The sequence below is a fragment of the Gavia stellata genome, chromosome Z (genome assembly GCF_030936135.1).
Source record: "Gavia stellata isolate bGavSte3 chromosome Z, bGavSte3.hap2, whole genome shotgun sequence".
NCBI lineage: Eukaryota > Metazoa > Chordata > Aves > Gaviiformes > Gaviidae > Gavia > Gavia stellata.
Window position 1 is genome coordinate 38,429,186 of NC_082637.1, and position 16,075 is coordinate 38,445,260.

At 42.4% G+C, this 16,075-nt stretch overlaps 1 protein-coding gene across 2 annotated transcripts; it reads right to left on the reverse strand.

Annotated features, from left to right (window-relative positions):
- Positions 1-937: 937 nt before the first annotated feature.
- PLIN2 (perilipin 2) lies at positions 938-15,267 on the reverse strand. 2 transcript variants are annotated; one of them, XM_059833322.1, is made up of 9 exons: positions 15,208-15,267; positions 12,908-12,964; positions 12,631-12,826; positions 11,902-11,984; positions 11,113-11,398; positions 10,611-10,795; positions 9,742-9,876; positions 8,737-9,027; positions 938-2,219 (listed from the first exon to the last, which is right to left on the reverse strand). In XM_059833322.1, the coding sequence occupies exons 2-9, from the start codon at positions 12,935-12,937 to the stop codon at positions 2,085-2,087; spliced, it is 1,341 nt and encodes a 446-aa protein (XP_059689305.1). In that variant the 5' UTR covers positions 12,938-12,964; positions 15,208-15,267; the 3' UTR covers positions 938-2,084. The 2 variants fall into 2 exon arrangements, with proteins under 2 accessions (XP_059689305.1, XP_059689306.1); XM_059833323.1 differs by lacking the exon at positions 938-2,219 and having other exon boundaries at positions 7,649-9,027.
- Positions 15,268-16,075: the final 808 nt, after the last annotated feature.

The following is a 16,075-nucleotide window of genomic DNA, read 5'->3' on the forward strand; positions in this document are numbered from 1 at the left end:
CCGGCGAGCACAAGGGCCGCCGGCCCGCAGCTTTGGCGGAGGCGGCGGAGTGGTGGCGGCTGGCGTGGCGCCGCGGCCGCCATGCCGAGGGGCCCCCGAAGCGGCCGGACTGCGAGGGGGCGGGCCGGCCCGTCCCTCCAAACTCGCCCCGGGGGTGATACCAAAGACTTAAACAATTTAGTTCGCGGGCAAAAAAAAGAGACCCCTTCCTGCAAACTTTGTACGGATAAGCCAAGAAGATACTGCGTCATGCAGTACTGAAACATGCATTAGTTTTCCTGGAAACGGGCTGGCTGGGGCGACTGGTTCTTTTGGGTCACGTTGCTGGGCCTTCTGGGTCTCCTGACGACAACTGATACACAGCCCTGAGGCTTGGTATTGTCTACGTACCAAACAACAAAGGCAGTGAAATGCCCCAAATGGGTGCCCTAAGGCTGACCTACCTCAGTATAATGTTAAAAACCACACCTCCCAGCTAGAAAAGGCCCCATCCCAAACAAGCCCCCTACTCTCTGGGCATGCGTAGTGAAGTAAAAGAGAGCTGTGTCTTTAAGATGAAGTAAGAAAGGTACTAACCAATAGTTAGCTAAGGGGTGGGACCAGTAGGCGTAACTAACTTTGCTAACTGTTTAAATGCTTGTCATGTCTTCAGCCGGGTGTGTGTGCTGGGAGCAACCCCGCCCCCCCGCGCGGCAATAAACCACTGTCGGCGTCCTGAACTGTCCTTCGGTTCGGAGCGTTTTCTTGGTTACGATTTTCGGTAACAAGGAGGCCCCGCGCAGCGTGAGCTGGTGATAGAGGGCGTCGCGCTTCGGGCAGCGGTTGGACCGGACGACCTCCGGCCCTTCCAACTGAAATTATTTTGTAATCGGATTACAAAATTTAACAGGCAACCCGAGTAAAACTCGCACCGGCAGCAGGCTATGCGGTTCAAACTTTTATTGCAAGGCATTTCAGTGACTAGACTTCAAAGTTTTCACAACAACCCAGCGTTAGATGACGAGAGAGCAGAGGTGCCAACCTGGCAGCTGTATCGGCTGCCGAGTGATGTTTCCGTGGCCGTACGAAAGCGGCACCGTGCAACATCTCCAGACTTGCTGCAGTCACCCCGGCGGCATTGAGGAGATCTCTGCGGCAGGAGTTCAGCCTGGTCCTCGGAAAGAAACGTAACAAGCCTGCCTCCAGTTCCTATTCACCCCAACTCCTGCAGAAGTCCCTGTGTGCACGCAAATGCGGATTTGACATTCCTTAGCAAATACTTGATTGAGATTTTATTTAAACATAGAAAGATCATCACTGTCACCAGAAGTATTCCTGCCTTCAATTCTTTCCTTTTTTGCCCCGCATCTGTTTGTATCTCTCTGCCCTCCATTTTTCCTTACTTTTTACAGTCTCTTTCCCCTTTCCTTTTTAGCTGTCAGCCTTATTCCTGGAAAACTTTCTTTTTTAAGCATTTACCCTCTTCTAGTCTCAGGCCCACAACTAATAGCATCAGGATGGCCAAAATTTTTGCACACAGAAGGCATGTAGAGAGAAAGGGAGTCCTTTTGTGCATAAAGCACTCTTGCCAAAGGGAAGCTCTAAGCTTCTAAGCTCTGTAGGTACAGAGCCTAACAAAAAAAACCTGAGAGAATCTAAGACAGACAAAGTTTCTTACCCCTTCCAGCAGCAAAGAGGTAGATGCAGAAGTGCTTTTCGTGTAGACTGAAAGGGGAAAATTTGTGGGCAAATCCTCATCAACTCCTTTTGTTGGCAGCCCTTTATGGAAAGCACTGGAGTGTTCTCATAGCTGCTGCCAGCAGGAGAACAAATCATTAACAAAGATTAGATCAGTTGGATACACTAGTTAGGCTATACCTGGCTTGTAGAATGGGAGCTTGACACCCATGCTAATGAATTAATGTAGCATGCATTCCTTAGGTGGAAAAAAAGCAGCTTTTCGATGCAGCTAAGTGAAACAGTAGTGATTAAAAAAAAATATCCCCAGAATTCCTAAGCTAGGCAGATTCATCTTTAAAAAGGAGAAATATAAGTTAAACATGGCAAAAGTACATTGTATCAAAAAGACATTGTTATGCTTCTCTTTATTCAGGTCTTTGCCCTGTAGTGTAAGGACCATTTGTACGTGAAAAGTCTTGCTGATCGTCTTCATCCAAATCCAGAATGTCTGGGATATCATCTGACTCTGAAGACAGGTCTGTAATAGTGAAATCTGGAACCTGCATAGGAATGAAATTTCAATCAATTTAAAAGTAAAACTAAATAAATCTGTGCAGTACTCCTTACTGAAGTCAGGAGACTCTCTAGAAATCAGACCCAAAATACTGAATACGGAGCGAGATATGCTCAGTCACATATGAAACACATAGCATTAACACAGAACAAATTCTATGCAAGACTTATAAGTCTTAGAAGACAGGATTTTATAGTAGAAATGGAATAGAGCTGAACTTAGTGGTGTGTATTTAGTGAAACTGGTGCCTGGAAAATTACGAAATTAAGTTTTTAATCTTACTTTGCCTTTCATCTTTTCTTGGGAGCAACAGGTTTTACGTAGGAACCTGCCCTGAGGAGCCTGATACGGATTGCTCTGTACTGCTCTGCCTGCCTACCACATCAAACCTTCCCTGAAGAAAGAAATAATGTGGAACTGCAATCCACTTTGGCCTCTGTTTTAACTGCATGTATAGTATCCTGTACTTGTTAAGCAGCACCAGGTTTCAGGAATTGTCAGAGACATTAGTGGATACATGGATGTTACACACGTCTAAAAATGTTGTCTAAGACACTTAGGAGCTTAAGTCCCAACCCTTAAGTCCCCTTAGTAGGACTTAGATTACTTAGGCACTTCTGAAAAATGGGATATAATTAAGCAATTTACTCATAACCAAAAGTTTTTTGCCGCAAGTGAAAAATACTTAGATATATCTATGGTTTGATTCATGGTTAGTTTTAATGTTGGTGATGTGACATAAGAGGAGCCAGGCATAGTATCAGCACGTAACGATTGCTGCATGCTGACAGGACTTTGGTTCTGCATGTGCAAAGAAGCAGCAACTTGAAGAGGCTTCTAGGCATTTGTGTAACTTAAGCTCAGTGCTGACTGAAGCAGCAGTTTTAATCCATTCCCTAACTGCAAAACACCTTGCTTATGACTTGCTTTTATGAAAGATAATATGCAAGATAAATCTATGATTTGCCTGCTATGAAGACATGTCAGAACAGAGAACACACATCAAAGGATAAAAGGATTACCATTTCAGCTATCAGGTTGTAGGTAGCACTGAAGCACTGAACATGAATTACTCAGTTCCTTAGAGAGTAGGTAGCGAAAGGGCACCAGGGACTTATAAATATGAATTAAAATATTAATTAAAACTGAGCTTCAGAAGAATTTAAGCAGCATGTCACTTATCAGGCACTAGTCTGAATGCAATAAAATGTGTAGACCACTTTGAGAACCTAAGCTTGATTAAAATAAGTTCAGTAATCTTTTTCTCCTAAAAAATCAAAAGGAACTAGGAATTCGGGAAACACATCTTTCTACCGGCAAGAACTACCTTGCATCTTTCTGCTTATGGCAGTTTACCTAAAATTCTAATTACTGCACTTGGAGAAATTAACAAGTTTTCCCATTATCAGCATATGACCCTGTATTTCATACTGCAGTACAAATGAGGTTATTGTAACAAGACTAAGGCCTAGTCCATATGTAAACTCGTTTAAAAATGTGCCCAAATGGGTGGTTTAAACAAGTTGTTTTATTCTGTATTTACACTGAGCAGGGCACATGACCGTGTTCAGTAACTGTGTCTGACCAGTGATAATATTCACTATATGCCAGGTTTAAGACACTTCTATTACTTACATCCATGTTTTTCTTACTGACAACAGGATAATCGCTAGAATTCAAGTCTGTGCTTTCTTCATCTCCTTAATGCACATATTACGGGCAGCTGACTCCTTTAACATACTAGTAAGATGTGCATAGCCATGAAAGATTCTTAAATTGGACAGTATCTGTCAACATCAGAGTAAAATAAGGTTGATGCCAGTTCAATTTATTTCCGTTTTGCACATACTAAATTGTATTAGAATAGCATATTCTGACATCTGCACCAGTCTAACTAAAGCAAAGCCCTTGGTGTGACAGGCTTGCTTAAGTAAAGGACCTTCAGTTCCGTATCACTTTTCACAATTGATAGGAAGTTGAAACAAAGCAGTAAGTCAATTCTTGCTACAAAGAATAGTGCCAGATAGGACTCTTCTTTGTGTCATTTCTCCATAAGATGCCGTTAGATCATTTACACAGAACAGTGCAAAACTTGCAAAATCCTTGCATGGAATAGTGCAAAACATACTTCGGTGTTTTGCTGTCTTCATATACAAATGTTAGCATCAATACTAACTTAACTTCAAATTAATCCCTTTTTTCTTGCTTAATATATTTTCAGAACTGAGCCACTAGCAATTTGAGAGATAGTTCTTATTTCGTGCACTTTCAGAACACACACTTTATTTTTAGTCATCAGAGACTGCATTATCCAAAAGAAATAAATTTTCCATCTCAGTATGAAAAGGAATACATTTAACAAAACACTGCACAATACCTCCAGCAAGCTGCTGCATGTAAGACTTTCTGATCATGCAAATGACCAACAGAGTATGCTTAAAAAATAAGTTAGGTGCATTTTATCTTTTTAATTAGATGGCTTAGATAAGTTTTTCGGTGTTTTTTTGTGGTTTTTTGGTTGTTCGGCTTCTGGGGTTTTGTAAATAACAATAAAATAATCAGTTGTTTCCAAATAATTTCACCTAATTTACTAGCTGTATAGTATTACTGTAAGTTGCAGTTTGGAAAAGATTATTGCAAAAAAGTCATCTTAAGGAATGGGAGATTTCAAAAGCTTTCCACCTTTCTTTAGTTTGAGGCAAACTAGCTATATCCCTGCAACTCCAGTCCTTATACAAATCTTGTAATTTGTATTTGACCAATGTGTATACCGCTATAAATGTTTGTGAAACTTTTATAGCATATGGAGCTATTTATGAATGCTTTTATTTAAAAGTTTTGTAGCAATAGATTATCAGCAATGATAGAATAATAGTTCTCTGTTAAATGAGCCTGGAAAGGGGAAGTTTCAACTCGCATGAATGATTTTTGAGTCTTTTTTTCAAGAGAAACAACCATTTTCTGAATTCTAAACAAACCCTAAATAACCTTAGCAGTGATAACTACTTCATTAATTCTAACCTTTACCATCCCAGTTTTTGTGTGACTAGCAGCCTGTGACACTCTGTTCCATTTCATCTGGTTTATCTGCCTTGCTGCAAATAGGATCAACTCTTTCCTGTAATTTTCAACATATCTGGTCTTATCTTTTTTAAAAGGTTGCAGAGAGAGTTCACAGCTTTCTAGCCCAAGCTAAGTCCAGAAACACTTGCAAAGATAAAGAGCAAGCAAGTTTCTGTGCAATGTAGCTGAGCTGTTCAATACATGCAAGTACAGAGAAACAGGTAAGAGGGCAAGAAAAATGTATCAGCAGGCTCTGCTCTGTTAATGTCTTAGGTTTTCCTCCTTCTATTTGAGAGTTTTCAGCAGTTATTAGCATGCACTTCAGCTTCAGTCCACCATGGCAAAAAAACCAAAGATGGCTTTGGAAGGTGTTCACATCATTCTTGCCTCCAGCAGGCATTTTAATAGTCACTCTTTCTAACTGTGCTGGAGAAAAATACCAACTCTTGTTTGTAGACTTGTAATTAGAATGGAGTCTGGGGATATGCTGTACTAGATTACCAGCAAGAAAATACCCATGCAAGCTACAGTTGCAATTCAGTTTAAACATCCAGTGCTGTCCTTAGTAGGAAAGTCTAGTAATTTCAATCCAGAGCCTTTTATTCGCCATAATAAAGCAGGCATGTACTGATTTGCTGTCATTCAGCCCTCTTTTCCTCCAAGGAAGGGTTCCTAATTCTGTTGGGGGGATGGATAGAAACTTACACACTTTCAGGGGTGGGCAGGATCCAACAAAACAACCACACCACAATAGCATGATACAGGAACCTATATACAGCATTTTGGTACAACAGGCTATTAGCTCAACCTTTAGGTAAGCATTTAGCCAGGCATTCCTCTATTTGCAGCCACTAGTTGTAGGTCAGCTGTCAGAATTCAAAATAACTTTTACACAGAAGCCACCCAACAGTGCATGGTGAGGGAGAAGTTATTTGAAGGTCTAGGCTGGTAATATTTTTCCTTGCTTTCTACTTCATCTGCTCGCTGACATTTAATAAAGCTGGACAGCCATCTAAGAGAGTATGAAACTAATGCAACTTAAAGCAAAACAGAGAGGTGTATTGCTCTTGCATTAATACAGATGGTGCTGTTTATTTCTCACTCCTCAAAAGACAATGGACAGTTTGAATATCTTATTTGATTAATCACCTCAGAATGAAAGCCCACAGCCCTCAGGTTTTAAAACACATATAAGAATGGGAATTCCCTTCTTTGAACTGCCAGCTGCTCGCAGACCTGTTTAGTCCCATTCTGTTCCTGAGTACCTCTACAACAGTGGATGCACTCTACAAGTTTTATTACAAATTGAGATGAAAAAGCATATTCTCTGGCTTGACTCACTCAATACTTAAACAGAATTAATTGCCAAAAGAATTCCAGAATTCTTAACTCAGGCCCCAGGTGGAAACAACTATCTCACCATCTCATGTTAATTTCATGTTAAACAGCACCCTTACAAAAAGCAAATATTTAAAGCTGGAAGTTACAGAATCTTTATCTGTAATGCTTTGTTGTTACTTCTAGACTAACCCAGGCTTAACAACTAAGCATGCCCTCTCACATTAGAAGGCTAGACTACATATAATTCACTTTAGTGCCCACATTGTACCAGGTGGAGGCATTGTTCTGTGTAGCAACATGTCACTAGATGACAAGCTCCCTTTGAACTCCATTTTTGCTTCCCGTTATTTGGTGACCTCTTTGAAAATGGTGGCCAGCACTGATAATGCTCAAAGTAGCACAGGGCATGCATTAAGAACACAGACACAACTTACCTGGACAGCCCTAAACCAAGAAAGATTATTTCTTAGTAACTGTAATTCTCTTCCAGGGGAGGGATTCACAGGATTTATTGACAAACAATTCCACCTAAGTAGCTGAGTGATAATGTACATAACCCTCTTCTGAACTTGAGTGACTAAAGTAAGTTAAACAGGTTAAAACTGGTGTTTGTAGCTGAGGAGTATATACTGTTTACATGGAGCCAGCAGCCAAAGCAGGTAGCCAGCAGTCTCATGCACACAGAACACCTACTGCGAAGGCAGAACAGGGGGTTTTTTGTCCACATCCTTCTCTTCTCAATATTAGAACATCCATCAGCTCACAGCTTAGGTCATCATTAAAGGTGAGCAACAGCAAGCACCAAAAAAGCAGCAGTAAAGCTAAGACTGAATGGAAAGATGCACAGGAACTCAGAGGGAGGAAGCAAATGCTGCAGCAGTATCTTATCTATCCACACACACAACACATGTTCAATGCATGTCTACTTCATTTGCATTTCAAGCTTGCTTTCTGCTGGACCCAGTTTGAAAGAGTCACAGAACAGCAAGTTACATTTGTTTTATACACCACTGAAATGGAGACAGACTGGCTACTGAAGCATTTATTACTAACATACAAAATGAATTACAAAAAGATGGCTACAAAAAAAACAACCACCCACACAACAGCAGGCACCTGGGTACAAACAGCATGAATCTTGTTTTTATACTGCATGTTAAAAAAATGTATTGATAATGATTTGGTCAGTCACTGGAACAGGGTCCCCAGGGAAGTGGTCACAGCACCAAGCCTTTCAGAGTTCAAGGAGCATCTGGACAATGCTTTTAGTCATATGGTTTAGTTTTAAGTAGTCCTGCAAGGAGCAGGGAGTTGGACTCTGTGATCCTTATGGGTTCCTTCCAACTTGACATACTCTATGATTCTGTGGTCAGGTTACTGTCTTATACAATAGTTAAGTTTACATAGTTAATGTTAGCACTGTCACAGCATTTAAGTAACTCCAGCTGACTTGTTCAGAAACCCCATTTTCAGCTTTGGAATTCCGCACTCAGAGAACTTTTGTCATTAATCATGTAGCAGTAGAATTTCAGACAGTCAGATCCATAATAATCAAATGCATGATCTGCAGCAAACATGGAATTTAAGCATACCTAGCTAGACTGCAGGGCTTTTAAATGCATTTCATACTATGTAAAGCTTTGATATCATTCTGGTATGCATTATGCAACAAATCAAATGATTTTAGCTATGGTAGGTTTTACTTTATGTTATTAATACCATTAATAAGCATGGTGAGGTTTCTTAATTTGACAAACAAGGCATCTTGACAACTGTATGCTGCCAATATTTAGACATTTGAGACAGTTTGAGTTTTTAAAAGTGTCTTAACTACAAAGGACAACACAGCGCAGGTGTGAGAGTGTCTTTTCTCTGTATCATTAACCCACTCCAACATTAATGGATTTTTCTCCAAGTCTTTTTTGACAGCTACACTTGCTAAGGCCACTTGTTTCGTCAGTCAGCAGATTACATGCATGCTATGCAGTTTATTCAGTAGTATGTTCAGGCTGTTTGTGTTTCTGGCTGGAATTTTTCTCCCCTTCACCTTTGCTCTCAGCATGCTGAATGCCAGGCAGTTGTGGGTAAAAGGGACCTACCAGCCAGTTGAGCGGCGTGTTGTTAACAAGATAATCCATCACATCATCCAGAGACTCCTTCATTTTCTTCAGCTGTCCTTTGCTAGTGGTAAGAAAGCTGTCTGATAATTCTTGGAAGGAGGATGCTGACCAAAAGCTGTGGTAGACATCACCTGCCATTGACCCAATACTGTAAACCTGTTCCTGCACATTCTGTGGCAGCCCCTGTAGGCTTGAGACTAGTGTGAGGCAGGTGGTCTGAAGCTGCTGAGTGAGGCTCCGTGCAATAGCTAGTGTTCTTGACTCAATGTGCTGGAAACAAAAAGCATAACAGCACATTAATATCTTTTTATGACTGTAGCAGCTTTCTGTTGTTCAAGACACAGAAAATAAAGTAAAGGTGATGTAAGTAAAATAAAGCCATAGCAGATAATAAAACAGGTCTTAAGTCTGAAGAGTCAGAGACTTGAAAGTACTTGGTATTTCTTCAATGCTCAGATACTTTGTGGAACAGAAACATTGGTAGGTTCTACCCAGCAACAGATAAACAAGATCTTGTTTCAACTCTAGATAAGAAGTCACAGCAGGTAAGTATATTCTAATCAATGAAGCACTGTTTAAAGCTACATACAAGACTCAGCAAGTCTGTGCCTAAGACTGCTGTATGCTGAAAATTGTTATTTCTGGTCTGGCCGTATCAGATAAGTAAGTCCTAGCTGATCTAGATATGCATATCCTAGCACAGGTTCACATGCTAAACAGGATGAGCATTGCCTTGAAAGGAGAATGAACCCCAGAGCGTTTGCAGGAAGTAGGCTCATTGAAGAGTCTGGATGTCCCCTACTTTTCACAGTAGTCACTAGTCAGCTGCCCTGAGCTTCAGCATTTAGGGCACAGCTTCAGCATTCAGCTTCCACATTTGCACATAAGCTGTTAAGATGCTGTGCACTTTGGGGACTCTTAGTTTGCCATTACCTTCACAGTATACAATCCATTTATTTCTGGTCTATATTTACATCTGTTTACCTCAGCACTATGCAGTTCATCACCATCATTTTGGCCTGTATTTTTCTTCCATTCTACCCAGGATTGATAAAGCTTTTCCTGAGCCTCAAGAAGTTTCTGATTGGCACTATTCATGTTCTTTCTGGCATACTCGATCTGAAATACAGCCAAATAAGGAAGTAAAGCACAGAGTTCAAACAGTTCCATTAGGGCTACCCTACCTTACCTGCTTTGTGATCTCCTTTTTAACTGCTCTGAAAGTTCAGTACAAATGCCTTTCGGGAATATAAGAAGAGAAAACTGGAAACAGTTTTGAGATGTTATGTAGTGTATCTCTCTGCCTCAACTATTTCCCCCTCCCCCACCAGCATCCTACACAAGGTTTTGAAAGTGTATAGAAGGCCGTGACTCTATGCACAGTTTGTCCTGTACATAAAGGTACATTGTTAGGGTAAGACTACTGAAGTACCCAGGAATACTGAGAGATATGCACAGCAAGAAAAGCAAGCCCATAAGAATCTGACATTTTATTAACAAAAAGGACTTAAAGGACTGAAGTGTTTCTAAATTGCAAGATACTTCCTTCACTGAATGAAGTCTGTGTCAAATCCAGCACTCCAAAACAGGTGTATAATTTTAAACATGTCACTTCTATTTCTGCAATGCTTAAAATTACAAGCAATTGCTGGTTAGTTTACAGCTCAGCCTGACTTAAGACCTCTCCTGAACAGTGGTGAAAAGCTCTGAATGGGAAATGCTTTATATTTAGAAAATGTACTTAAGTCTGAGAAAGCAATTCCAGTTTTCCTATGCCTCTCTTGGCTGTTTTCTGCACTCTAAAGCTATGCCAACATTTGCTTTTTATACCTCAAGTGAAAGCTTAAACTTACCAGACTAACAGTGTGGTGCAGCTGAGAGATTGTCTCCTGGCTTTTCTGTTTAGCATCTCTAACTTTGGTTAAGGCTTGTTGGTAGGCACGTGTGCGGACCTTTGAAGACAGGGATCCTAGTCTAACATAGTAGCTTGGCTTTTGAACTCCAACGTCAAAACCTTCAACTTTTGCAGCTTCTTTCTCTAGGTATGTAGAAAGGAAGCAAATTGACCACTGAAAGAAAACTTAAGTCTGAGGCAATTTTATTTGCTTAGTAACAGCTGAATACTGGACTTGTTTAGTAGTCCTTTAGCACCAGGGTAGGTTGATAGACCACCATATGTGGAAATCCTTACTTTCACTCTGCTTCCCTGTGAACATGCTATTAAAACCAGCAAGGCAAAAGGCAGTTTGGAAAGCATGTGCCCCCTCCCCATTATGAGTAAGTAATAAAGGCATGATTGCTTGCTTCTCTCCGATACAAGCATTCCAGCAAAATCAAACCTTGAATTGGTCTTACCTAGTTCTGCTTCTGTAAGTGGGAGATACTGGTCTACAAGGGTCTCTGATTTAGTGAGAGCAGTCTCCACTCCACTGCTCACCATTTGCACCACACGACTTCCCAGGACAGTGTTAATGCTGCCATTGACAACTGACTTGGTCTTTTCTACGCTGTCTTGCATTGCTTCTTTAGTCTTGCCCACAACTCCAGTGATTGTGTGAGCAACAGTTTCCTTGGCACCAGTCACAGTGGTTGTTACAGCTTCTCTGGCTCCAACAACTACATCCTTGGCATTGGCGACAACCTGCCATAGGAAACAGGTTGTTTCACTAGACATATTTTCTAGTGAGAACTACATAATCCAGGAAATATAAATTTCTGCTAAAGCTTGTAAAGGTATTGATTATCTAGGAGAAATTCTGCCCTGAAAACATACATACAAGACAAAGCAAAATATGACTGCCATGCAGCCTTCAGCTCAAAACACTTCAGTGAATTTAATCCAGGCACTATCTGCTTCACACTGAGCAGGTAAGAGACAAGGACTCAGATTTTGAAAAAGATGCCCACCAGTGAACAGCAGCTATAGATAGATGTGTCAAATGGTGGGCAAATTAAAAAAAGGCTTAATGACCTCCCAAAGGCAACAAACAATTCTACAAAAACACCTTTTACTTCCTCATTGCTTCTAAGCTGTGCTTCAGACATGGCTTATTATAATATGTCTCCCTGTATTTTTAGTGATAACAGAAAAGAGGAAGGCTGTATAGTTCTCCTACTTAGCATATATACATGGAAAGAACTTACCTTGTCAGTGGGTTGATTCAGTATAGGCAATCTCTCTTCAATTTTGTCTAGACCTATACACGCATAGTTGTTGGCAACTACAACTATAAAAGAAATTACAATTTTAATTTTGGGGTTTTTTTCCTTAGTATAAATAACTCCAGTTGAGAATTCCTCTTCAAACAGAGCTCATGCAACAATGCTTTTAAAGTAGTTTCCTCCCCTTTTCAGTGAGCTTTGAGGCAGCAAAGCCCAAGAACAAGGGAAGCTTACTATGCCAGAAAAAAGCTCACTTGCAGGCAGAGAAAATCCATTTGATACTTTACAAGGACCTGTCAGAACAAGTTGAAGCACCTGGCCTTCTGCCACTTTGAGAAACCAGGCTCATGGTTACAACAGCCTTGTGACACAGTTGCCAATTTAACCACAAGTTCTTCTCTATGAGAGAAAGTACAAGTAGCATTTGAAACCAGGTGAAAGGTGAGGAAGGTGTTGAGCAAGAGACTACGTAACCATCTCAACTATCAAGAGGAGTCAGTTTAGTATTACAAAAGCTGGAATCTGCTTTGGTTCTGGGTTTTTTTGTTAAATCATACTCATCTGTAAACAGTTACTCAACAAGCCAGGCAACAGGTTCAGCCAGCTACCTGAACAGCACTCCACAGCAGCATGACCATGCTAAACTAGTAGGTGCATCTGGATATATAAAGCAATCAGTTAAAATTATCAACAGCTCCACCTTTGCCTTACTTTGTGGTTCCAGTTTCTGGATGATAGGCATAGCACTTGTCATGGCTACCGAAGTAATCGTCTTCATTCCTTTCTCTGCTATCTCACATACTGACTTCAGATAAGGATGGTTATCCTTTGTAGTGATGTAAGCTGTGGACACCATATCATAGGTGGAGCTCACCAAAGGAAGGTTGACAACCCTCGATATAATGTTCTGTTTAAAAGAGAAAGAGGTTTGTTGACTCCTATTTTTCTGAACTAGACATAAAAAACTATGGGGCTAACTCAGACATACCTGCTGTGGATCAACTGCTGCCAATGCCATTTTTTCAGGTCTTGAATCTTACACAGCCTGTGAAAGAAGCATATCTGAGTTACAGCATCCTCATATCCACGTTATCTAATCACCAGACTTTGCAACCAACACCCCTTTTGTAATCAACCCCATCCATCAAGGGGATTAGGATGTTTACATTCTTGCATACAGGAATTACACTTTATTGTAACATTTTAGAAATGCAGAACTTTGTTTCTCCAATTACTTTGTTTGGTATAGGCAACACCAGTAGGGCACATGCAAGAGACAGGCTTTGAGGTACAGCAGCTCATTGCAGAATTACCGAAGAGTTATCAACTGGTGGATTAATTTATTTTTCTAGAAGAAATAGACACACTTGGGCTTATCTGTTGAGCCAGGACAAAGAAATGCCAGCCAAGAAGTCACTAAAACTCTAGTTTAGGATGTGTAAGTCAGATGAAGAATCCACCACCAATACCTTTACTCAGATTAGATGTTCTGTTAGCATAAGGGAGTAAAGTTTGACATTTGAGTCATCACTGCTGTGCACATCTTGAGAACACATGGAAGATTGAGGTGAAGTACTCATTTCAGTAACCTCAGCCCAATTTTCACAAGTCATTCCACTAAACTCAAGGAGTTCATTATCTCTAATGCCATGCCTGATGCCCATGTAGGGCTCCCCCTGCTCAGCTTGCTCGAAAGTTAGCATTCCTGTAATACACAGAGCACAGGGCTTTCCCACTGCAGAAAGTAACTCTCCTTTATGCTAATTTACACTTAATTATTACCCATCCCACACTGAAACCAGCTACAGACACCAGTCACGCAACAAGCCTACGCTACTCAATTATTTTCCAACATGTATTCCCATGAAGACAATACTAACAGCTCTGCCCATATCAACCCTATAAAGGCAGAGGGGTATTGCAGTACCACTAAGAAGAACACACAGAAGTGCACTGTCATCCGATGCACGCATGCAGGCTAAACTAAATCTGCAAGAAGCACTTGTTACATTAATGGTTTCACATGACACTTAAGTTCCAGAAGAACCCGCATACATGAAGGCAATAGAAAGGCAAGCTAAAAGTCAGTCCTCAAAAAGACCGAGGTTTGAGGCTTTCTGCTAGGTTTGCTGAAGAGCCAACAGCAGCGTTCTTTCTCATATGTACGACAATATCAGAAGGAGTGTGTTAATATTCTGCCTGGGGTCAAGTAAAACTTTTCCATGCCAAATAATGGGGAACAAAGACAAAGGTGTACTGTTAATATTTTACAGGCATATTTGCACATATTAACACACACATGCCATAAGGTAATGCCTGTAATAAGATTAACCACTATACATGGAGCACACAAGCAGGTAACAGACAAGGGTTACAGCAGTAACAGAGAAGTTTTCCTTCCACAGCATTAGAACTCAGATTAGTTAGAGTACAACTGAAGTTCATTTTGAACTGCAAAGCATGCTGTAGGTCAGGAGAAGAGGCTAACAGCATAGAATCCGGCCTCTGAAGGACAAAGGGCCCCTACTTTAAGGATTATTCACCATTTGTAATGTGTCCCAAAAGCCACACAGAGCATGAATTTGAACTTCGATCACTAAAATAGAGGAGTTAGTCTGTGAAGTTATTCCTGCTCTTAAAGGCAGGGAAGGTAACTAGGATCTTGCACACTTTTGGAGATGCCTTGAATAGCTTCAGCTCTGGCAAAAGTCAGACCCACTACACTGGAGCAGGTGAGTGAGATGCCTGAATCAAAGCCCATGGTAGAAAAGCATATTCAGAGAGAGCAAAAGATCCTGAAGAGGGAAGTGAATAACGTAAGTCACAAATTTAATTTCTACATTCCCCCCTCGCTATGGGAAGAGGTTAAAGACCAGAGAGCAGCACGATGAGCCCTGCGGAAGAGTCAAGAAGCTTGCCCTGGCTAACCGGGGTGCCCAAGGTAGGAAGGCGCCCCATTTTTCCGGTGTCAGCAGGCACCTCTCCAGGGATGGGGCAGTCCAATGCCTCTGCGGGGGGCGGACGAGCGCCTCGGGACTTTCTGGTGCCGGCAGTGCCTTAAGCAGCCTACCGAAATACACCGGGATTTGGGGCGGGAGTGTCCGCGGGAGCGATGACGGAGGCAGCGGGGTCAGCCCCGCGGCGAGCTGCAGACGGAGCCGGCGCCGCAGCCCCCGCCCGCTCCGCCGCCGGGCTCCACCATATTGCGGGGTCAGCCCCGCGGGGCGAGCGGGCGCCGCGCGCTCACGCCACGCCGCTCCGCTCACCCCCGCTGCCGGCGGTACTCACCCGAGGAGGGAAGAGCCGCCGCCTGAGGCACACGCGCTACCGCCGCCGACGACGAGAGAGGCCCGGCCTCGCCCCGCTATTTATGGAGAGCGGCCGCCGCCGGCCGCGCGCCGCCCGCTCTCTCGCGAGAGGAGGAAAGGGCCGCCGCCGCGCGTCACCGCCGCCGCTGGGCGCGGTCGGCCCGCGCGGAGGGGGTGTGGGGGCAGGGCAGGGGACTGGGAACGTCCTCTCCCCAGTGCCAGCCGAGCATCTGAACGGGAGGGTTGACGCTCACCCAGAAGAAGAAATCTTCGTAAAGGAAACTCTTGTTCAACTCATCTTTCAGAAGACCAGTTCTTAGTACTTCAATGTGAACACTGGGACCCAAAAGAGGGGTTGATCCGGGCTTTCAGACGAGCTGTGTAGGCCCACAAGTAGCCTAGCCAGAAACGGGTTACAAACAAAACGCTCTCACTTCTCTCTCATGCAAATCTTTCAGCTCACCTAGTTGGGGAAAAGAATGAGGCAAGATTTGGTTGTGTTGGTTCTAAATTAATCACTTCTCTTCTTTCACCCGGCACCTCTTAACCGGGACTTGTCCCATGTAGTCCTGGAACATGGGGTGAACTGAAACCGGGGTCAGCTAACTCTGAGACCACCATGCAGCCGCACATCCCTGAATGAGCTTCCTGCTCCGAAAGGCAGACCAGCCTCCAGTCTTCTCCTCCAGCGCTACGGGTTCAGTTCAGCATGCTCACCGATAATCGTCTCAGAAGATTTAAACACGCATTTGGTATGCTGTAATTTTCGTAACTCCAAAGGTGCACTTCACTTATAACCTACAAACAAATGAGATGCACATCACAGTTAGGGATAGCAAACCAGCAGG